The sequence below is a fragment of the Triticum dicoccoides genome, chromosome 3A (genome assembly GCF_002162155.2).
Source record: "Triticum dicoccoides isolate Atlit2015 ecotype Zavitan chromosome 3A, WEW_v2.0, whole genome shotgun sequence".
Classification (NCBI taxonomy): domain Eukaryota; kingdom Viridiplantae; phylum Streptophyta; class Magnoliopsida; order Poales; family Poaceae; genus Triticum; species Triticum dicoccoides.
In genome coordinates, this window is record NC_041384.1 from 249,427,084 (window position 1) to 249,451,691 (window position 24,608).

General features: G+C 44.8%; 1 protein-coding gene across 3 annotated transcripts; it reads left to right on the forward strand.

Annotated features, from left to right (window-relative positions):
- Positions 1–264: 264 nt before the first annotated feature.
- LOC119268017 (probable peptide/nitrate transporter At3g43790) lies at positions 265–23,314 on the forward strand. Of its 3 annotated transcripts, XM_037549507.1 has the most exons (18): positions 265–391; positions 481–669; positions 9,672–9,712; positions 9,860–9,920; positions 10,072–10,174; positions 10,265–10,367; positions 10,459–10,512; positions 10,614–10,676; positions 20,600–20,649; positions 20,738–20,813; positions 20,888–21,097; positions 21,269–21,356; positions 21,523–21,608; positions 21,696–21,803; positions 22,366–22,410; positions 22,489–22,577; positions 22,684–22,727; positions 22,964–23,314. In XM_037549507.1, exons 2-18 carry the CDS (start codon positions 495–497, stop codon positions 23,059–23,061), a joined length of 1,494 nt encoding a protein of 497 aa, XP_037405404.1. In that variant the 5' UTR covers positions 265–391; positions 481–494; the 3' UTR covers positions 23,062–23,314. The 3 variants fall into 3 exon arrangements, with proteins under 3 accessions (XP_037405404.1, XP_037405405.1, XP_037405406.1); XM_037549508.1 differs by lacking the exon at positions 265–391 and having other exon boundaries at positions 399–669; XM_037549509.1 differs by lacking the exons at positions 265–391; positions 481–669 and adding an exon at positions 8,932–9,276.
- Positions 23,315–24,608: the final 1,294 nt, after the last annotated feature.

Genomic DNA, 24,608 nt, shown 5'->3' on the forward strand with positions numbered 1-24,608 from the left:
CCTTGACTTTTCCCCTGACAGCGTGGGCCAGCCGCGCTTTTCCCTTGCGCCGGAACCCCCAACTGCCCTCAGTGCGCCGGGTTCGGCCTGTGACCGCGGGGCGAAAAAAAGGGCCGAACCGGCGTTTTTTGGCGTCCTGGGGGCGCGATTAGGGCATTTTTTAGTGCCGGTACTAAAAAACTGACCTAGGAAAGCTTATTGGAGACACGGCTGGAGATGTTTTTATAGGTTTTCCGGACCAAACCCTCTTGTCCATCCCACGCACCAGGTAGGAACAACACACCACAGTCCACAAGGCGCGCCCGCATCTACACTCGCACTAAAAGCAGCAGATGCTCACTACGCTAACGCCTACCTTGTGCGCTTTACTGCTCCATTTACTCCCGCAGAGGTGAACGGGCGCCTTTCGTTTTTCTGCTTCACTTCTCGGAAGCAGAGGTCGACCGAGCTGATCTCCGCATCCCGTTTCCTGTTCATCAGAGAGAAGCTAGTTAATGGCCGCCAGCGAGAGAAACGAGTCTTCGGCGGCGCCATTGCTGGCAGCAGCGAGGGAGAGAAAACTCTGCAAGGAAGGGTGCCCAGGATGCAGGCTGGACGAGATCAACAAGAGCAAGACCGGCATCCCCTACCTCAACTTCTTCTACGTGTGGGTCGTCTGTCTCTGCGCCGGTTAGTGCGCCCCTCCCTTTCTTCTCCTCCACCTTGTTTGAGTTTCTTGTTTCCAGCATGGGTCCAGCTCCAGCCTCCAGCGTTCTGGATGTAGGACGCGTACGCCGTTTCTTCCGTTCGTACTCTTTGTCTACTACTCCCTCCGTTCCTAAAGTTTTTTTTAGAGATTTCACTATAAACTACATACGACCACAATAAAATCTTTACAGAGACTTATATTTAAAAACGGAGGGAGTAGAATACATCAACACCTGTACTTTTTTGTTCTATAATACATTAATGTTTCCCTAGCTGAACGACGATGGTCTTGCTTTACTACTACTGCTCCCTCTGTCCTATCCGATGGGTGAAAGCTGAGAACGATGGAGTAACTCACATGTGCCTTCTCCATCATCAAGGGTGCGAAACTGATACGGGAGGCAGTAGACAACAACAACAGATGCATGGGGTGGGACCTCTCTGTGTAGAATTCTATCATGTCTATACTGGAGTAGTAATATAGTACTCTTTCCATTCCACAATGTAGTACTTTCTTTATTCTCGTGCTTCAACTTTGACCGTAAATTTAACTATCAAGACCGATTGCGGCGGGAGCAAAAATTATATCACTGAATTCGTATTCAAAAAAAGTTTTCAATTATATAATTTTTTCTCCCGCCGCAGTTGGTCTCGTTGGTTAAATTTATGGTCAAAGTTGAACCTCGGAAAGCGCGGGCGCACTATATTTTGGAATGGAGGGAGTATTGAGATAATATCACATGCAGTCATACAACTTACGCTCAATGTTTAATTTGGTGCTAAAATTTTAAAAATATAAATTTATGGTCATCTAACTTGCATCCTTATGCAAATACGGTCACTTTGCTTGTATTCAGACGTATCCTGCGCTGATGTGGCATGTCAGCGTGGCTATGCCCATTGTCAATGATTGGGAACAGCTTGAACGAGGCGCGCATATTTTTATTTTACAAAAACACCCCTTGTTTTGTATTTAATTAAGCAGTAGCCCCTTAATAACACACATGGATACAACTTAATCGCAAAGAAGATTTGAACTCTAGACATCGTATACACACATGCACTAGCTACATACTCGTGACTATAAAGAGATGTGCCTTCTTTAATATGGACGCATATTCTTTTTATATTTCATTTATCCCCACATTCAGCCAGAAAACCGGTTCCAAAAATTCTCACCTTTTTGGCCAAAAAATTCAAATTTGAAAAATCGCAAGTTCAATTCATTGTCGTTCTGATACTGTATGCATATGAGAGATATATATTTGACATGGTTTCTGTCATTTAAATTAAAAAATTCAGGCAATAACATAGTTTTCCGGGGACCACAAAAATTTATGGTAACCAATCTGTTATCAGAAATTCGGTCCGGGAGAAAAAACCTGAATACGAGTAGTTTCATTGCCAAATATAAAATTTATTGTTTATCTTTTAGACAATTATAGGTACTTGGTGTAGTGGTTAGCTCCTGCGGTTTCACACTTGAGGTCGAGGAATGGAATCCATCGGGCTCCTTTTTTCCCTGCGGAATTATCCATGCGCCCAAGTTACAAATTTTTGGTTGACGCACTGACAGGTGGGCCTTGTGTAGATTAGTCTAGTTACCTGGTCAGCCTAACCTGTTGTTAGTATCACACCGACTAGTGGCCCCACCCCTAAATTACCAGTTAGACATGTGCGTCTATTTATCTGATTAACCTGGACAAACTTGACATGTTTTGTTTAGAATAACTTGACGTGCTTTTGTGTGTAATCAAATAGATTTTAGTTGTGCATGTACAACATCGGGCAGCACTGGTTTTTTTTAGGGGTAAAATCCAACTTTATTCATGAAGTCCACTTGGAATGGGATACATCTGACATCATGAGGAGCACCAAACCAGACATGGCGTCCTCGACCTCTAGTAAAAGAAAACTTTGCTAACCGACATTGACAGCACGACTCTCATAAACAAAAGTACAGTGCAAGGGAGGTGCTCTAAGATTAATCTCGCTAACAATCGCTCCATACGTTCCCCTAGCGTTTTTGTTGATATCAGATACCACCTGTTGGCAATCCGAAGCCACCACCAGGTTTTGGATTCCAAGATCCTCTGCAAGGGCCAAGGCCCCCCGGCATGCCATCGCTTCAAGGGAGGCTGGGTCCGTGACCCCTTCGACAACAAGGGCTGAACTCCCCATGTAATTTCCTTCTTCATCTCTGCAAATAGCCGCAGCTGATCCTCCTTTTCTACCTGTCACTCCCGCATCCACATGTATCTTGAAGTGTCTTGTTGGTGGCTTCCTTGGACGTGTATGTGCGTGATCGTGTGTGACGACTGTCGCCGCCCCTCTCTGATTTTTCTCGTTAACAATGCCGAGGTTGGCTATAAACCTTGTGATGAATCCATAAGTCGTGTGGGGACTTTGGAATATAGCTTCATGGATCGCCTTACGCCTTGAGTGCCATATGGCCCAAAGAGTTACCGCAACCAACACAAAATCCTCATGAGATAGCAGCTCCATTAGCGTGAATAACCACTGCTTTGCCTTGGGCTCCGATGTTTCTATGATTTTATGTGTAGTCTCCTCATCCATGAGAGCCCAAACGCTTCGAGACGACGTGCATTCCAAGAGCGAATGGCGCCAGGAGTCGCGGACTCCGCACAGGCCGCACTGTGGAGAGTCGGCCATATGACGATGAGCGCGAACATCATTAGTCGGAAGCGAGTGTTTCGAGCAGCACTGGTGGGATGGATGTAATTGTTTAATTAACAGGTTGTTGGTTCAATGTCGTAAAAAAACAGGTTGCTGGTTCGAACCCAATCTACCCCCATCATTTTTTCATTATATTTGACTAAATTACGTAGGGATTTTTCTGAAAAGAAAAACGGTGTGCTAGAGTCACCCAACCCCTTGTGCACTCCTAACCACTGACAGGTGGGCCTCCGTCAGGCTGGCGCGTCACATGGGCAGGCTATACGGCTAGATACGAGCAAAGTGACCGTATTTGCACGATAACACAAGTTGGATAACCATAAATCCGTATTTTTAAAGTTTTAGCACCAAACTGAGCGCAAGTTCTATGACTCCGGATGATATTACCTCTATAGTCTTCAAACTCCAATACAAATAGTCCTATGTTGTTGTAAGCAGCACAAGGTATTAGTCCATTAACTCCTTGAACATGGCATGGTAGGGTAGCAGGCTTCGACCAATTGACTAGGGCTAGCCGAACTTGGCACTAGAGCACAATTTGTGGATTTGCCAAACGTTTTGAGGAATTCCAGAAACTGCACTTTCACGACGGCTTTGAAAAAGTTTGTATTAATCGTAGCTAACGTTGAGTTGCTCTACATCTGCCATGTCCAGAGCGTTTCCTTTTCCTAGACAAAAAAAAGGCGCGCAGGCCGCTGCTTACCGTGCCTGACCTTATAACTGACCTATACACAGATGTTTCATTGATCCTCCATGTGCTGCGCGTCAGTGGCATGTCTTTTTTTTTTGCGCATCAACGTCAGTGGCATGTCTCTTTTTTTTTTTTTTGCACATCAACGTCAGTGGCATGTGTACGGTACCAAGATGGGTGCTAGTAGTAGCATGATGTGGGACCCGAAATGGCCACATCTACCCTCCTCCCAGTGCACCGCACACATAGAGGATACGTGGTGGCGATCCATCCCATCCGTATGGTCTTCACTCCAGATCCAGACCCCGGTTGGGTTGCTATCGGGGTGAAGTATTTGGTCCGTCTATTCCCTGACAGGGAGCGAGCGAGCGAGCGCAGCCTGGAACACCATGGAGGAAGTTTCCCGGAAGCTCAGCCGTCACTCGCTCCGAATCTTTTGTGTAGATGCACGCAATTAATCATGGATTTTATTGACGCGGACACAGACTACAAATAAGTACGGTCTTTGACAAAGGCAAATCCTATTTGTCGCTTTGTGTGAAAGCATATCGACCAAACACACAAGGATGGTGAGATGAGCCGTCCCATTTAATCTATTGTATGTACGTTCTACATAACTCGGTTTTGGGAACCTTCCCGTTGGGATTTTGTTTTTGTTTTTGTTTTTTTGTTTTTACTGATTTTTTTACAGTTTTTTTGTTTCTTTCACAAATTTCAAAAAAAATGTTTGGATTTATTTTAAGGAATGCAATTGTTTTTGAATTTTTTTTTGCATTTTTGTAAAAAAATTGCGTCCAAAACATGTGCGAAAATTTCAAAAAGTGTTCACTATTCAAACAATGTTTGGAATTTCGAAATTATTTGAGTTTATTTAAAATGCTTTCTAAAAAATGTTTGGAATTTCCAAAGAAGTTTATGTTTTTAAAAATCATGGTTTTCAAAAAATGTTTTGGCAAAAAATCCGCATTTCCAAAAAATGTTCGTATTTTCAAATTTTGTTAGGAATTTGAGATTTTTTTGAGTTTTAAGAAAAATGTTCACTTTTAAAAATACCTTTTTGTGTTTTAAAAGCTGAATAGAAGACAACAAACCAAAAAAGTCAATCACTACAGTATCCATTCGAGTCACCATAGTACTCGCTGTGATCACTACAGTGTCGGTCCCACCACTACATTGTCAGTCAAATCGTTGTAATGTTGGTCGAGTCGCTACAGTACTTGCCTGGGTCGCTACAGTGTGAGTTGAATCGCTACCACATCCGATTGAGTCCCTAATGGATCGTCCCAATCCTGTGCGTGATAGGAGCCCCCTTAACAAACGTACGGTGGTTGCTCAAATAGATTTTGCCCCCCTTGCACTTTTGGCCTGGTAGAGCCTGGCTAAGCTAATACAGTCTTTGAACGCAAACTAAGGCATAGCCTAGTGGTGGAAAGGGATTTATGCATTCCAGCCATTCAGGTTCAAGGCATGGTACTTGCCATTTTAGCTTGTTGCACCAATTATACTGTACGAGCCTACCTTACATTCTTTCTTTAAGAAAATACAGTTTTTAAACCATGTTTTGCACTTCGTTGGCCGCCGGCATTGCATCACAAGGTCGTTTGATGGGTTGGCAGCACTACATGGTTATGGCTATGAAGATACAATTGCCTGGCGTTTGATTGCTCCTGGCCTAATGTTCTCGTCACCCCTTCTCACTAGTTGTGGCCTTACCACAAAGTGCACTATACAAACATGAAATTAACATCATTTTGGTCCTAACTACTAACCAATGACGGTACCAAATTAAGAGTCATATGGATAAAAGGGGGAAAATTTCACCATCCTCGTCTTCTTTAGATCCTTTTGTTACCTCTTAGACCACATTGCCTTAGCCCACTCCAACCTTTTGCTCTTGCAAGCTTCATTAGCATGTGCCTTCACACCATGGACAGATCCAATATCATTAGTTGTCACATCATCCTCATCCGACATGTACTCATCAGGACCCCGCTCTAACATCCAGTTATGAATAATGCAACATGCAAGACCAAGCTTAACTTGGGTATGAAAGGGTGGAATGCCTTTTGATCAAGAATCTTTAATCTATTCTTCGAAGCACCAAATGCCCTCTCAACTTTAACTCTAAAGCTAGATTCGGCAATCTTAGGATAGTTCCTAGCAGAGAACTCATCAAGATGGTACCTAGTTTTCCTAATGGGTGGAAGAACCCTAGGACGACATGCATATCCAACATCTCCTAGCTAGAACTTACTATCAGGGATATTGAAGAATGTTAGCATCATGGGTTGATCCTTCCTAAGCAGCAAGTACATTTCGGCTTGTGTAGTGCTTTCTATGCTTGTATGCTGCAGCCCGTGACCTCAACACTATAGCAGTCATGTGAGTACGATCTATTGCATCAATACAATCATGTGATAGCATTGAAAAAGTATTATGACTCATAACAATACAATCATCTCATGGCAAGAACTAATAGTTAGTACTGCTCACCTTGAAATATGGATACCATTTGTAGCTCGTACGTATCTTCGAAGGAGTTTGACCATTAGGTGCCTTGATCATCTCTCCTCTGGGCTTTCTAATAGCATATAAGATTTGCTTGAAATACCGGGAAGTTGTCTCCTTGTATCTCCTAATCGTGTTGTAAATCACTTTGAACTTCTGGTTATGACCTACAACATGAAGGAACATTACTACTTGATCTTCCATAGAGGTGTAGATGTTATCTTCTAGCAACCCCCTCTCTCTAAACATCTTCACAATCTTGGAGAAACACGATCTTGTCATCCGAAGCATGTTGACAATCTCTACATCATTAATGTTGTAGATGTAGTTTAGATTCGCCATCCTCTCACTATCTCGGGATAACATTGGACCATGTCTAATCACAGGCTTCGAATTATGACGAACCACTCTCTTGTGGACCAACATGACCTAGGTCTGAGTCACAACTACGAGTGTTGATGCTTGAACGAGCAGCTTCATCCGTTTGTCCTAGTGAAATCGATGTTCTGGTAAGTAACAACAAAATCGACCCTACACCTTAGCTAATGACAAAATAGTGGAGGGGTGGTGGGTAGTTGTATGTTGCTTACCGCCATGTGAGACAATGACCGCCCATGTCGGAGACGAGGCGAACGAGACGGAGACGAAGGTGACGAGTGGCTTAAGGGAGGAGGAGCACATCCTGGTGCAACAGATCTCGGTCCGAGCCGCCGGTACCACAGATGTAAGTCGCCGCCGGTACCGCTGTCAAGAACTGAGGCTGGATTTGTTCTCCCAATAGAGGTGAGCGAGTAAAAGGGGAGGGTGGTGGGGGATTGAGACTACAGATCTCGCGCCATATCACACCTATAGATTTTCGTCTCTCACCACCTCCATGCCTGCACCCCTACATACGCCAACCCCCTCCTGACTTGCGCTCGCCTCAGCCCGGCTCCACTGAAACGGTCGATTCAAGCGTTCCTAGCAAGTCAGGATATGGAATGCTTTGAGTTTCGTGCGTGTACGAGCCAACGCCTCGCGTGAGCAATCGAATAGGCTTTTTTGCATGCACTGGTACTGTTTGGGGGGCTGCGAGCAATCAAACATACCCCATGTCTCAAGCTTGACCGAGTGTATATTATTTTTGCTTCCTATACGAGGAGCCCGATCTCAATGATTCCTTGAGGCGACGGAGTGGTCCAAGATGTGTGGGCTCAAACCATGCCCTCCCAACTCCACCATCGGGTGAACAGAGCAGATGGTTAGGTCCATCTAACTCATGGGGATTACAAATCGTTCATTCATTCAAGGTAGCTTTAGACATTGTGGGTAGAACTAGTCGCCAGAAGCGAAGCAATCTTGCAAGTTGGAAAAGATGCCTTTTTCTTACGCGTAAGCTACCACAAAAGGAATGAGGGAAAAATGCCTCGGGATTAGAAAGACTAAAGAGGCATGGAGGGCGGACTACAAGAATACGACTACAATACAAGCCATGAACAATGCGTTTCTCTTATTACTTTTTTATCCCCTTGTTCCTTGGATACAATTCGTTCCTTCTACGGTCAAATCTCAATTTGTGGAGGCCTTCGGTGTCTCCTTGTGGTGAAACCAGCCTACCATAGTTCAAGTCCTAGACTTTGCACTGGTGCTTGTATGCGTTCATATAGGAGTGAGTGTATGCGTGTATGTATGAGCACTTGTGTCTGTATTGTGTTAAAAAAACCTATGATGGAGTTTTCTTTTGCCAAGAAACACCGTACAAACGCAGACACCATAGATTTGTACGGTGTTTGTTGGCAAAAGACACCATAAGTTTGTACGGTGTCTGAGTGTCTGCGTTTGTACGGTGTTTCTTGGCAAAAGAAAACTCCACCATAGGTTTTTTTAACACAGAGTGTCTGCGTTTGTACGGTGTTTCTTGGCAAAAGAAAACTCCATCATAGATTTTTTTAACACAGTACAGACACAAGTGCTCATACATACGCGCATACACTCACCCTTATGAATGCACACACGCACACCGTACCCTATGAGCACCTCTGAGAGCCTGAGCCGGCATATCATCTTGAGATTTGCGAAGTCACCGTAGGCGCCTCATCGTCGGACTTGAGCCCTGGTGGGCTGAAGATACCACTGTCCCTCTAATCATCCAACCATAGGTTGGTTCGCAACTGCACAATAGATTGAAAACAACATTAAGCTTTTATTAAAAAAACATTAAGCTTTTTACTTCTAAATTTTTTTTTGCCATTATGATTTATGGAGTGAGAAAGAGGAGCGGCCGCACTTGTACTAGTACTATATACACATGCACGTAAAGCCTTTCCAAAGGAGAAAGACTTGGCCAACCCTCTCATCCCGCCACCTAAATTTAGCGAAACAAACCAAAGGCAAGAATCCACGAACAACTAGAGCCAGGCTCGATTCTCCAGCTCTTGGCAAACGAGGATGCCGCGCGACTCTCAGAATCCAGGCATCATCTTGATGTGGATTAAGGACGTCCAACGGAGTAGGAAGAGTCACGTAGCATTCAGCCGCAGTCGCAGCCGGAGGCATCAAGATGACCGGATCAGGCCGAGAGGCGCCATTGCTCCGCGTCAGGAAGGTGTACCATGAACGATGCCCCGGATGCAGACAGGAGAGGAAGACGCAGGCCGACCACCGGATACCCTACACGGAGTTCCTCTACATTTGGATCGCATGCTTGTGTGCCGGTATGATGCCACACGATGCTCTTTTTTATAGGATTTCCTCTGATGATCAGGCAGCATCCTCATGGAACAGCTGTATGACTGCCAGAATCTGGAGGGTTATAACATTTGGATTTGCCACTCTAGTACAATAATGCAATCCAATCGCTTTCAATTAACATAACCAAGAGATTCCGATTTCAGACTTCAAAACATTAGGAGATGCTCTCAAACATGTACCTTTCTGCATTTATTTCATGGTTTCTCCAGAGGCTCTTTCTGCAGTTTGTCTACAAAACTCACTTTTTTTTGTCACCTTCGTTAAAAGATTGGACATATTTCTATAGGTTTTTTTATAAGTTAAGGTATATCAATTGTTGGCGTTTGCTAACTAACAACTTGGTTTGTTATCTTTCCAGCTCTACCGATCCAGTCACTGTTTCCCTATCTATACTTCATGGTATGTACAGAAGTCGCAAAACTTAAACATCTATCCTGATTGTATGCATGAATTGTCGTTTGTTGAATTATTACATACTTTGTGTTGGTTAATTATATTTTTTTATTGTTGATTAATTATATGTTCGCCGTTGTTATTATTTAACAGATTAGGGACTTGGAAGTTGCAAAGCAAGAGCAAGACATTGGGTTCTATGCTGGTTTTGTTGGTTAGTATTGTCCCCTGTCAACGTTTGTCAATTTACTGGAAAAATAAGGGAATAAAAGACTACAAGTACACCGAATAGACTCTAATAGCGTCATAATTCGAAAATAGTTATTTTTTGACTATTAGCTACTGACTGTATACTCTGTCTCAAGGGGCTGCTTATTTCCTTGGAAGAACCATCAGTGCTGTGCCATGGGGCATTTTTGCTGACAAATATGGGAGGAAGCCTTGCATTGTTATCAGTATCCTCTCAGTGTATGGAAAATTCAGTTAGATTATGAAAACATATTTCGTACTCCATTCAATTCAATCAAAATTAATCCTACGCTACTACTTCTTTTTCAGGATCGTATTTAACACCCTTTTCGGCCTTAGCACGACTTACTGGATGGCAATTGTAACTAGGGGGCTACTTGGGTTACTCTGTGGTATATTAGGACCAATCAAGGTGATTTCTGTACACTGAGGGTGATGAGTTAATTAAATTAAGCAAATGGCATTAGTTGTTGAACACTCACGGTTGTGTCTGCATTTTTCAGGCCTATGCTTCAGAAGTCTGCAGAAAAGAGCACCAAGCACTAGGAATTTCTCTTGTGAGAACAGTTCATCTTTATTTTCAGACTCTCGGTTTGATTCATTTGAAGAAAGGCTTATCTGTTACTAGCTGATAATTATGTGTGACATTATGTCATAGGTTACATCTTCACGAGCAATAGCTCTTGTTATTGGACCAGCCATTGGAGGATTTCTTGCACAGGTGAGGATCAGTCAACTTTGATATCGAGTTATAAAAATACAGAAGTATCCTTGTAGAATTAAGATCGTATTTAACCACTTTTTTTTCGCGAATATGCAAAGCTTGCGTATCATTGCATTGATAGAAGGAGCAGAATAAGTACAGATAAGGGTACAACACATGACACGAACGCAGACAGGCGTGAACATGGTGTCCGGAGCAGAAAGACAAGGGATGCTCAGCCCGAAGAGAAGATACAACACAGCTAAACCTACCAAACCCAAACAAAGAGCAGCAAACTCGAACCAACAAGGTCACCAACATCGCCAGAGCCAAGACCGGGGACAACGCGAGCAAGCAAGATGGCGCCTTCAAGAAGGAATACGACGCCGAGATACCGTCGCCATCCGGTCCGGAGGAACCGGGCCTAGGGTTTCCCCTGAGCTCGAAGAGGGGCGCAACCGAGGGCCTTGACAACGCCTCCAAGGAGGAAATGACATCCGCAAACGCCGTCGTTTCCAGCATCGGCAAACCGAGCAGGGATTTCTCCCTGGCCTGAGGCTAAGCAATCCCATAGCCGCCGAATCTGGAAACGAGGATGAGGAAGCCAACGCTGATCGGAGCCGCCATGTCGGAAGAGGGGTTGGCGGGCTGCACCTGCCGTCGGAGGGTGGCACCTCCTCCGGATCCACGAGCATTGGATCTGGCAAAAAGGGAAGGCTTTGAAGTGTACAAGGTAGGGCAGACGGTGAAGTAAACCAAGAGGGGGTGGGGCGACGGCGAACAGCAACGCCGACAAGCTAGGACTAGAGGTACGCAGATCCGAGCTGCCATGGCCATAGCCGTCGATACATCGAGGAGCCAGGCGAGCTGGAAGGGACGCAACTGCTGGGTTCTCGAGGCCGGAGCCGCCCAACAGAGGACACCGGCAACCATGGACACCGGAGAGACGCGGGTCCAAGTTCGCCGGGGCCGGAGCAGCGCCAGCAAGTACCCGTCTTGAGGGACTTCGTGACTGCCTCTAGCAATGTAGCTTCGTCGCCTCCGCGCATGAGCCATCACCGCGGCTCGGGAAAGAGAGGGCCGCCGAATACGAGGGGGCCGCATGCAGGAAGGCCGACTGCGAACACCCCCGCGACCGGCCGCAGATCCCGCACCCAACCCACGACCAGTCGCACCAGCAGGGCATGGCCTCGCCGCGGAGGGTGGAGGGAAGGTCTTCTGTGGAGGGCGTCAGGCAGGGACGTGTTGGGGAACGTAGCAGAAATTCAAAATTTTCCTACGTGTCACCAAGATCTATCTATGGAGAAACCAGCAATGAGGGGAAGGAGAGTGCATCTACATACCCTTGTAGATCGCTAAGCGGAAGCGTTCAAGAGAACGGGGTTGAAGGAGTCGTACTCGTCGTGATCCAAATCACCGGAGATCCTAGTGCCGAACGGACGGCACCTCCGCGTTCAACACACGTACAGCCCGGTGACGTCTCCCATGCCTTGATCCAGCAAGGAGAGAGGGAGAGGTTGAGGAAGACTCCATCCAGCAGCAGCACAACGGTGTGGTGGTGGTGGAGGAGCGTGGTGATCCAGCAGGGCTTCGCCAAGCACCGCGAGATATGAGGAGAAAGAGAGGTAGGGCTGCGTCAGGGAGAGGTCAAAAACTCATCTGTTGGCAGCCCCAAGTCCTCAAGTATATATAGGGGAGAGGGAGGGGTGCGCCCCACCTAGGGTTCCACCCTAGGGGCGGCGGCCAGCCCCAATCCCATCTAGGGTGGCGGCCAAGTGGAGGGGAAGAGGGAGGCGCACCAGGCATGGGCCCTAAGGCCCATCTGCCCTTAGGGTTTGCCCCCTTCCTCCCCTTAGGCGCCTTGGGCCCTTGTGGGGGGGGGGGGGGGCGCACCAGCCCACCTGGGGCTGGTCCCCTCCCACACTTGGCCCATGCAGCCCTCCGGGGCTTGTGGTCCCACTTGGTGGACCCCCGGGACCCTCCCGGTGGTTCCGGTACGTTACCGATAAAACCCGAAACTTTTCCGGTGACCAAAACAGGACTTCCCATATATAAATCTTTACCTCCGGACCATTCCGGAACTCCTCGTGATGTCCGGGATCTCATCCGGGACTCCGAACAACATTCGGTAACCACGTATATCTATTCCTTATAACCCTAGCGTCATCGAACCTTAAGTGTGTAGACCCTACGGGTTCGGGAACCATGCAGACATGACCGAGACGTTCTCCGGTCAATAACCAACAGCGGGATCTGGATACCCATGTTGGTTCCCACATGTTCCACGATGATCTCATCGGATGAACCACGATGTCGAGGATTCGATCAATCCTGTATACAATTCCCTTTGTCTAGCGGTATTGTACTTGCCCTAGATTCGATCATCGGTATCCCGATACCTTGTTCAACCTCGTTACCGGCAAGTCTCTTTACTCGTTCCGTAACACATCATCCCGTGATCAACTCCTTGATCACATTGTGCACATTATGATGATGTCCTACCGAGTGGGCCCAGAGATACCTCTCCGTCACACGGAGTGACAAATCCCAGTCTCGATTCGTGCCAACCCAACAGACACTTTCAGAGATACCCGTAGTGCACCTTTATAGCCACCCAGTTACGTTGTGACGTTTGGCACACCCAAAGTATTCCTACGGTATCCGGGAGTTGCACAATCTCATGGTCTAAGGAAATGATACTTGACATTAGAAAAGCTTTAGCATGCGAACTACACGATCTTGTGCTATGCTTAGGATTGGATGCCGTTATCAATGACATCCAATGTCCATGGTCAGGAAACCGTAACCATCTATTGATCAACGAGCTAGTCAACTAGAGGCTTACTAGGGACATGGTGTTGTCTATGTATCCACACATGTATCTGAGTTTCCTATCAATATAATTCTAGCATGGATAATAAACGATTATCATGAACAAGGAAATATAATAATAACCAATTTATTATTGCCTGTAGGGCATATTTCCAACAGTCTCCCACTTGCACTAGAGTCAATAATCCAGTTCACATCGATATGTGATTAACACTCAAGGTCACATCCCCATGTGACTAACACCCGAAGAGTTCTGGGTTTGATCATGTTATGCTTGTGAGAGAGGTTTCAGTCAACGGGTCTGCAACAGTCAGATCCGTATGTACTTCGCAAATTTCTATGTCATCTTGTAGATGCAACTACTACGCTACATTTGGTGCCATTTCAAATAACTGTTCTACTTGGAGCTATTCTACATTGTTGCTCCATTATACATATCCGGTATCTCTACTCAGAGCTATCCGGATAGGTGTTAAGCTTGCATCGACGTAACTCTTTACGTCGAACTCTTTATCACCTCCATAACAGAGAAACATATCCTTATTTCTCTAAGGATAATTTAGACCGCTATCTGGTGATCTACTCCTAGATTACCTTTGTACCCTCTTGCCAGATATGTGGCAAGGCACACATCAGGTGCGGTACTCAGCATGGCATACCGTATAGAGCCTATGACAAAAGCATAGGGGACGACCTTCGTCCTTCCTCTTTCTTCTGCCGTGGTCGAGCTTTAAGTCTTAACTTCATACCTTACAACTCAGGCAAGAACTCCTTCTTTGACTGATCCATCTTGAACACCTTCAAGATCATGTCAAGGTATGTGCTCATTTGAAAGTACCATTAAGCGTTTTGATCTATCCTTATAGATCTTGATGCTCAATGTTCAAGTAGCTTAATCCAGGCTTTCCATTGAAAAACACTTTCCAAATAACCCTATATGCTTTCCAGAAATTCTACGTCATTTCTGATCAACAATATGTCAACAACATATATTCATCAGAAATTCTATAGTGCTCCCACTCACTTCTTTGGAAATACAAGTTTCTCATAAACTTTGTATAAACCCAAAATCTTTGATCATCATCAAAGCGTATATTCCAACTCCGAGATGCTTACTCCAGTCCTTAGAAGGATTGCTAGAGCTTTGCATACTTGTTAGCATCTTTCAGGATTGTTAAAACCTTCTGGTTGTATCACATACAACCTTTCCTCAAGAAAATCGTGAAGAAACAATGGTTTTTGACATCCTATCTGCAAGATTTCATAAATAATGTAGTGACTGCTAATATAATTCCAACAGACTCTTAGCATCACTACGAGTGAGAAAGTCTCACCGTAGTCAACTCCTTGAACTTGTCGGGAAACATCTTAACGACAAGTCGAGCTTTCTTAATGGTGACATTTACCATCATTGTCCGTCTTCCTTTTAAAATCCATCTGTACTCAACAGCCTTACGACCATCGAGCCGTTCTGCCAAAGTCTACACTTTGTTTTCATACATGGATCCTCTCTCGGATTTTATGGCCTCGAGCCATTTATCGGAATCCGGGCCCACCATCGCTTCTCCATAGCTCGTAGGTTCATTGTTGTCTAGCAACATGACTTCCAAGACAGGATTACGTACCACTCTGAAGTAGTATGTATCCTTGTCGTCCTACAAGGTTTGGGAGTGACTTGATTCGAAGTCTCATGATCAATATCATAAGCTTCCACTTCAATTGGTGTAGGTGCCACAGGAACAACTCTTTGTGCCCTGCTATACACTAGTTGAAGTGACGGTTCAATAACCTCATCAAGTCTCCAGCATCCTCCCACTCAATTCTTTCGAGAGAAACTTTTCCTCGAGAAAGGACCCGATTCAAGAAACAATCCCTTGTTGCTTTCGAATCCGAGACAGGAGGTATACCCAACTGTTTTGGGTGTCCTATGAAGATGCATTTATCCGCTTTGGGTTCGAGCTTATCAGTCTGAAACTTTTTCACATAAGCGTCGCAGCCCCAAACTTTTAAGAAATGACAGTTTAGGTTTCTCTAAACCATAGTTCATACGGTGTCATCTCATCGGAATTATGTGGCGCCCTATTTAAAGTGAATGTGGTTGTCTCTAATGCCTAACCCATAACCTATCGTGGTAATTCGATAAGAGACATCATGGTATGCATCATATCCAATAGGGTGCAGTTATGATGTTCGGACACACCATCACACTATGGTGTTCCAGGCTGTATTAGTTGTGAAACAATTTCCACAATGTCTTAATTCTGTGCCAAACTCGTAATTCAGATATTCATCTCTATGATCATATCATTTTATCCTCTTGTCACAACGATCTTTCAACTTCACCCTGAAATTACTTGAACCTTTCAATAATTCAGACTCGTGATTCATCAAGTAAATGTACTCAACATCTACTCAAATCATCTGTGAAGTAAGAACATAACGATATCCACTACACGCCTCAGCACTCATTGGACTGCACACATCGAAATGTATTACTTCCAACAAGTTGCTTTCTAGTTCTATTTTACTGAAAACGAGGCTTTTAGTCATCTTGCCCATGTGGTATGATTTGCATGTCTCAAGTGATTCAAAATCAAGTGAGTCCAAACGGTCCATTTGCATGGAGTTTCTTCATGCATATACACCAATAGACATGGTTCGCATGTCTCAAACTTTTCAAAACGAGTGAGCCCAAAGATCCATCAACATGGAGCTTCTTCATGCGTTTTATACCGATATGACTTACGTGGCAGTGCCACAAGTAGGTGGTACTATCATTACTATCTTATATCTTTTGGCATGAACAAGTGTATCACTACGATCGAGATTCAGTAAACTATTCATTTTAGGTGCAAGACCATTGAAGGTATTATTCAAATAAACATAGTAACCATTATTCTCCTTAAATGAATAACCTATTGCGATAGACATAATCCAATCATGTCTATGCTCAACGCAAACACCAATCTCGATGGTAGAGGGAGCGTGCGATGCTTGATCACATCAAGCTTGGAAAACCTTCCAACACATATCGCCAGCTCACCTTTAGCTAGTCTCTGTTTACTCCGCAGCCTTTTATTTCGAGTTTACTAACACTTAGCAACCGAACCGGTATCTAATACCATGGTGCTACTAGGAGTACTAGTAAAATACACATTAACACAATGTATATCCAATATACTTCTATCGACCTTGCCAGCCTTCTCATCTACCAAGTATCTAGGGTAATTCTGCTCCAGTGGTTGTTCCCCTTATTACAGAAGCACTTAGTCTCGGGTTTGGGTTCAACCTTGGGTTTCTTCACTAGAGCAGCAGCTGATTTGCCGTTTCACGAAGTATCCCTTCTTGCCCTTGCCCTTCTTGAAACTAGTGGTTTCACCAACCATCAACAATTGATGCTCCTTCTTGATTTCTACTTTTGTGTTGTCAAACATCGCGAATATCTCAAGGATCATCATATATGTCCCTGATATATCATAGTTCATCATGAAGCTCTAGCAGCTTGGTGGTAATGACTTCGGAGAAACATCACTTTCTCATCTGGAAGATCAACTCCCACTCGATTCAAATGATTGTTGTACTCAGACAATCTGAGCACAAGCTCAATGATTGAGCTTTTCTCCCTTAGTTTGTAGGCTAAGAAACTCGTCGGAGGTCTTATACCTCTTGACGTGGGCACGAGCCTGAAATCCCAATTTCAGCCCTCGAAACATCTCATATGTTCTGCGACGTTTCGAAATCGTCTATGGTGCCTCAACTCTAAACCGTTTAACTGAACTATCACGTAGTTATCAAAACGTGTATGTTAGATGTTCGCAACACCCACAGACGACGTTCGAGGTTCAGCACACTGAGCGGTGCATTAAGGACATAAGCCTTCTACGAAGCAACGAGGACAATCCTCAGTTTACGGACCTAGTCCGCATAATTGCTACAATCAACTTTCAACTGAAATTTTCTCTAGGAACATATCTAAACAGTAGAACTAAAGCGCAAGCTATGACATAATTTGCAAAATCCTTTTGACTATGTTCAGGATAAAAAAATTCATCTTATGAACTCCCACTCAGATAGACATCCCTCTAGTCATCTAAGTGATTACATGATCCGAGTCAACTAAGCCGTGTCCGATCATCACGTGAGACGGACTAGTCATCATCGGTGAACATCTTCATGTTGATCGTATCTACCATACGACTCATGCTCGACCTTTCGGTCTCTTGTGTTCCGAGGCCATGTCTGTACATGCTAGGCTCGTCAAGTCAACCTAAGTGTTTCGCATGTGTAAATCTGGCTTACACCTGTTGTATGTGAACGTAAGAACCTATCACACCCGATCATCACGTGGTGCTTCGAAACGACGAACTTTCGCAACAGTGCACAGTTAGGGAGAACACTTCTCTTGAAATTTTAGTGAGGGATCATCTTATTTAAGCTACCGTCGTTCTAAGCAAATAAGATGTATAAACATGATAAACATCACATGCAATCAAATAGTGACATGATGTGACCAATATATTGCTCCTTTTGATCTCCATCTTCGGGGCTCCATGATCATCATCGTCACCGGCATGACACCATGATCTCCATCATCATGATCTCCATCATTGTGTCTCCATGAAGTTGTCTCGCCAACTTATTACTTCTACTACTATGGCTACCGGTTAGCAATAAAGTAAAGTAATTACATGGCGTTGTTCAATGACACGCAGGTCATACAATAAATAAAGACAACTCCTATGGCTCCTGCCGGTTGTCATACTCATCGACATGCAAGTCATGATTCCTATTACAAGAACATGATCAATCTCATACATCACATATCATTCATCACATTCTTCTTGGCCATATCACATCACATAACATACCCTGCAAAAACAAGTTAGACGTCCTCTAATTGTTGTTTGTATGTTTTACGTGGCTGCTATGAGTTTCTAGCAAGAACGTTTCTTACCTACGCAAAAACCACAACGTGATATGCCAATTGCTATTTTCCCTTCATAAAGACCCTTTTCATCGAATCCGATCCGACTAAAGTGGGAGAGACAGACACCCGCCAGCCACCTTATGCAACTAGTGCATGTCAGTCGGTGAAACCAGTCTCACGTAAGAGTACGTGTAAGGTCGGTCTGGGCCGCTTCATCCCACAATACTGTCGAAACAAGATTGGACTAGTAACGGTAAGCATATTGAACAAAATCAACGCCCAAAACTACTTTGTGTTCTACTCGTGCATAGAATCTACGCAATAGACCTAGCTCATGATGCCACTGTTGGGGAACGTAGCAGAAATTCAAAATTTTCCTACGTGTCACTAAGATCTATCTATGGAGAAATCAGCAACGAGGGGAAGGAGAGTGCATCTACATACCCTTGTAGATCGCTAAGCGGAAGCGTTCAAGAGAACGGGGTTGAAGGAGTCGTACTCGCCATGATCCAAATCACCGGAGATCCTAGTGCCGAACGGACGGCACCTCCGCGTTCAACACACGTACAGCCCGGTGACGTCTCCCATGCCTTGATCCAGCAAGGAGAGAGGGAGAGGTTGAGGAAGACTCCATCCAGCAGTAGCACAACGGCGTGGTGGTGGTGGAGGAGCGTGGTGATCCAGCAGGGCTTCGCCAAGCACCGCGAGATATGAGGAGAAAGAGAGGTAGGGCTGCGCCAGGGAGAGGTCAAAAACTCATCTGTTGGCAGCCCCAAGTCCTCAAGTATATATAGGGGAGAGGGAGGGGTGCGCCCCACCTAGGGTTCCACCCTAGGGGCGGCGGCCAGCCCCAATCCCATCTAGGGTGGCGGCCAAGTGGAGGGGGAGAGGGAGGCGCACCACGCATGGGCCCTAAGGTCCATCTGCCCTTAGGGTTTGCCCCCTTCCTCCCCTTAGGCGCCTTGGGCCCTTGTGGGGGGGGGGGGGGTGCACCAGCCCACCTGGGGCTGGTCCCCTCCCACACTTGGCCCATGCAGCCCTCCGGGGCTTGTGGCCCCACTTGGTGGACCCCCGGGACCCTCCCGGTGGTCCCGATACGTTACCGATAAAACCCGAAACTTTTCCGGTGACCAAAACAGGACTTCCCATATATAAATCTTTACATGCGAACTACACGATCTTGTGCTATGCTTAGGATTGAGTCTTGTCCATCACGTCATTCTTCTAATGATGTGATCCCGTTATCAATGACATCCAATGTCCATGGTCAGGAAACCGTAACCATCTATTGATCAACGAGCTAGTCAACTAGAGGCTTACTAGGGACATGGTGTTGTCTATGTATCCACACATGTATCTGAGTTTCCTATCAATACAATTCTAGCATGGATAATAAACGATTATCATGAACAAGGAAATATAATAATAACCAATTTATTATTGCCTCTAGGGCATATTTCCAACAGGACGTGCAACAACGCTGGGAGGAGTGGCGCCCACGCCAGAGCCAGGGTGGGGGCGGGAGGACGCGGGGCCAGGGGTGGGGGAGACGCGCGGGGGACAGATCCGGCCGGCGGCAGCATCCTGGGGTGTGGCGCGGCCTCGCGGTCAGCCCACCGGCGGCAGTGCGGCAGAAGCGGGCGGGGGGTGGCGCGTCCCAGCGGCGGCTGGTGGATTCGCGGGGCGGGGAGGGGGAAGCATGTGGGGGACGGATCGGCCCCGCCGCCACCATCCCGGGGCGCGGCACGCCTTCGCCGGCCGGCCCTCCGGCGGCGGCGCAGCGGTGGTGGGTGCAGGGGGGTTCCTGGCGGTGGCGGATGCGTTCATTTAACAAACTAAGCGTAAGTTACTCGTGCATACAATAGTTCAATAAAGCCATTACTGCAATAACTCACTAGGCCACTATAATTATATGTAACCGTGGTGTAGAGATTGAGAATAATGGATCATCTACTAATTGGGGCAAAACCAAAATACTGTACCAATAGGCAAGAACTTTACTGTCATGGCAGTGTTAGGAAAGTACATATATGCTTTATTTGGAGGAATTTATATCTAACAGTTAAAAGTGAAAACTAGAATTTTTGTCAAAGGATGAACACAACATCTCCCTTTGGAGGATAGTTAGTAATCTTATATGAATGGCTCTGGCTAACGTTGTGTATTCTCTGTCTTGTACCAGCCTGCAAAGAAGTACCCGAATCTTTTCTCTGAGGAATCCATATTTGGAAGGTAGATTATTACTCATACTTTTTCAATGATACAAATTTTGCATTGTTGGGAAGATAAGATAAACCTTTCAAATTACATCTACTTATAGGTTTCCATACTTCCTCCCTTGCTTCGTCATATCGGTTCTAGCAGCAGGAGCATGTCTTGCATGCATTTGGCTCCCGGTATTGCCCATAAATCTCCTTATGGTTTTTTTTCTCTCCCTTGATTTCCTACTTGAATAAATGATTCTTTTTAGGAAACTCTGCACATGTACCATGATGACAAAGTGGAAGCTATTGAGGAAATGGAGGCGCAAGTTGCTGATTCGACCTCAGAAGACAGGAATGCTAAACAATCTGGATCAGGCAGAATGGCATCCACAAAGAACCTGCTAAAGAACTGGCAGTTGATGTCAGCAATAACCCTCTACTGTGTGTTTTCTCTCCATGATACAGCTTATCTTGAGGTAAATCTATGTTTAGGCATATTGAACACATTCAACAATATTTTAGGTTGACAAGATGCTAGTATATATGATATCTACCCTTTAGAGAACAATCATATTAGGGACTAAATCAACCTTTTTTTGTAAGGAACTAAATCAACTTTGCATGTGTTCTGTAAATTCCATGGTCAGATATTTTCACTCTGGGCTGTGAGCAGCAGAAAATACCGGGGACTGAGTTTTACATCCCAGGAGGTTGGTACCGTGCTAACTATCTCAGGTATGTGATGTTTCTTCAATTTGTATAGTATGGCCATTGCGCAAGAGAAACATTCAGCACAAAATGAATTAACTGGACACATATCTGGCATCTCTCCTTTACCTATTACATGAAGTACTGGTTTTGAACTCCTTTACCTTGTGGCCATTTTTGTTCGATCTTGCAGGTTTTGGTGTTTTGGTATATCAACTTCTGATTTACCCGCTCCTTGCCAAGTATGCTGGGCTAGTCAAGCCATTCCGTTCTGCAGCGGTATGTGACAAGAACATTTTGCGTCAAGATACTTCATTAATATGTCTAATCTACTGTACAGTACCAAATGCATGTTTGTTTTTTTAGGTATTATCTATACTTCTCCTTGCAACATATCCATTCATGGCTAACCTATATGGTGTGGAGCTCAAAGTACTCATCAACATAGCCTCGCTTCTTAAGAATATGTTTGCGGTATGTCCATTTTCTGGTCGGAACAAATTGTTAGCATATTATTATCTATATTGCTTCGTTTAAGGTGAAAAATAATACAAACTAGGGGTGTTCATCGGTGGTTGGCAAAAACCCTAGAACCCAGCCAGTACAAAGAAAAATTATACCTCGCTCAGGGGCGGAGATATGTGTATAGCTAAGGGTTTCATGCCCCCCCAGCCCAATGCAAATCACCGAAGGAAATTTTTTGAGGACTTAGATGGAAGAAAATATTCTCATTTAGCTCCTCCAAACATTCATACTCTGCCACTGACCTCGCTGCTTACATTAGTAACATCCTATACAGACATGTTCATCATCTTGGTGAAGAGGTCGGAAGATCAATAAAACCTTCCTTTAAAAGAATACAATCACGTTGATGACTGTTTGGGCGGGTCTAAAGAAACCATAATTGAGCACCACTCGTACAGATGAAATAAAATTAGATGTTCAGTACCCTTGGACAAATAAGCTCCATGGGCAGTGATTTTAATAGACAATTTAATCATGAACATATTTTGATTTATCATCTAAAATGGAACAGGCTACGATTACTATTGCATGCAACATTCTGCAGAACACAGCGGTGGTATGTATCATCTGTCTCATTGCATTTTCTTTGATTCATTTTTGCTATGTTCTAACTTCTCCAATGAAACGTGTACAGGCACAAGAACAAAGGGGTGTCGCAAATGGTATATCTGTGACTCTGATGTCAATCTTCAAAGCAGTAGCCCCAGCGGCAGCAGGAATTCTGTAAGCACAGTGTTTCTTTTATTTTGTGAGTAGGAAGTACTGTGAGTTTTTGCTTGGCCGCAAGTGTGATTCCTAACCAATTAGCTAACCTTTTGCCTTTATCTAGGTTTTCATGGGCTCAGAAGAACATAACTGGATTGTTCATACCAGGTAAACACATTGCTCATATAACCCATGCTAATTGCACTTGTACTGATAGCTTTGCTTTCGACTTGAATGGAAACAAGTACTCCCTTGGTTCGAAAAAGCTTGTCACAAGCTTGTCCTTCAAATGAATGTATCTAGCAGTAACTTAGATACATCTATTTGAGGGACAGGTTTTTTCAGACAGAGGGAGTACATATTATCAGGGCATATACTTATTTGATTTATCATCCGATATGCAGGTGATCAGATCCTGTTCTGGATGCTGAACATGGTGTCAGTAATCGGGCTCTCGCTGACGTTCAATCCATTTTTCTCTATGCCGAGTGCGCTGAAATGATGAGCACACAATTATGTTCATCCAGCTAGTTAAGTAAAGTTAGGGACACACCACAGTTTGCAGCCCTGGATAAAAAAAACCGCGTCATGTATTGTGTCACATATATTTTTCATATGTTTTTGGTTGTGTGATCAGATGTGGCAAGATATCTTTTTTGTTGTTGTCAAAACTCCTACGCACAAGGTGCTTTGGTTCCTGGTAAGAAGACCAATATTGTTTTGGTGGATTGTTAATATAAGACGTAATTGTTCGAGGGTCTCGCACGATCCCAACAGGGGTGCACTGCTTCTCAATATATAGGAGTAGATATTACATGTACAAGGTAGATATGAATAGGTATCTATAAACGTATATAACTTAGATTCTAACACCCTCCCTCAATCTTAACCGGTGTCAAGAAGGTTGAGATTACGCCGACAAGCTTCAAACAAGGAAAGTGGCAACGGCTTAGTGAAAATGTCCGCAAGTTGATCTTTTGATGAAATGAACTTGATTTGTAGTAGCTTTTGTGCAACCACTAGTAGAAAAGGGGGCAACGGTCCAGGCCGGGTCAGCCCATTAGTCTCGGTTCAGTCCAGAACCGGGACCAATGGGGGCATTGGACCCGGTTCGTGAGCCCAGGGGGCCGGCCGGGCCACGTGGGCCATTAGTCCCGGTTCATCTGGACCTTTTGGTCCCGGTTGGTGGGACAAACCGGGACCAATGGGCCTCGCTCCTGGCACACCACCATTGGTCTCGGTTGGTGGCTTGAACCGGGACCAAAGGCTCCCCTTTAGTCCCGGTTCATGCCACCAACTGGGACCAATGAGGTGCCTATATATACCCCCTCGCGTAAGAGCAGAGCACACTGCTCTGTTTTTTTCTGGCCGAGGGGGAGAGGGCTTGGTGGTGCTCTAGCTCACCTCCTATGCACACAAGGTCTTCGATGGAATGCCCGAGGCACACTACTTAAGCTTTCTCCTCTCCAAGCTCGACTTCCAAGCTCCATTTTCCTCAATATTTGTCTAGGTTTAGCGGTCCGTCACGCTCCGTCACCGTCTTCACCGTCGTCGATCACCCGCGCCGAGCTCATCGCCGGCACCACCGTGGTGAGTCTCTTGTTCTTATCTTCTTTCTGAAAGGAAAAATATTCTTACTTGTATGTTTACATAGATACTTGTATTATTTTCTTACTTTTATTATTGCATCTTATATAGTGCGATGGTTTTGGTATCCGCCCCCGTTGGCTCTCGTCCTGTCTATGATTCGGATGTGCTATATATATTATCTTTATAACTATTGGTTTATTTATTGTTTATGAAAATTATGCCGACCAACGTGACATAGATTTTATTTATGTAGGATGTATGCGAATCAGAAATTCCAACCGACCCTATTGTCGAGAGGTTAAATTTAGTTGAAGAAGAAAACAATTTGTTGAAGGAAAAAAATTGAGGAGGAGAAGATGATATTGGAGTTGCATGTTGCGGATGTTGTCGATGATCACAAGATCAAGATGGATGCAATGCGCTTGAAGATTATAAAGATTAGAAAATATGCCATTCATA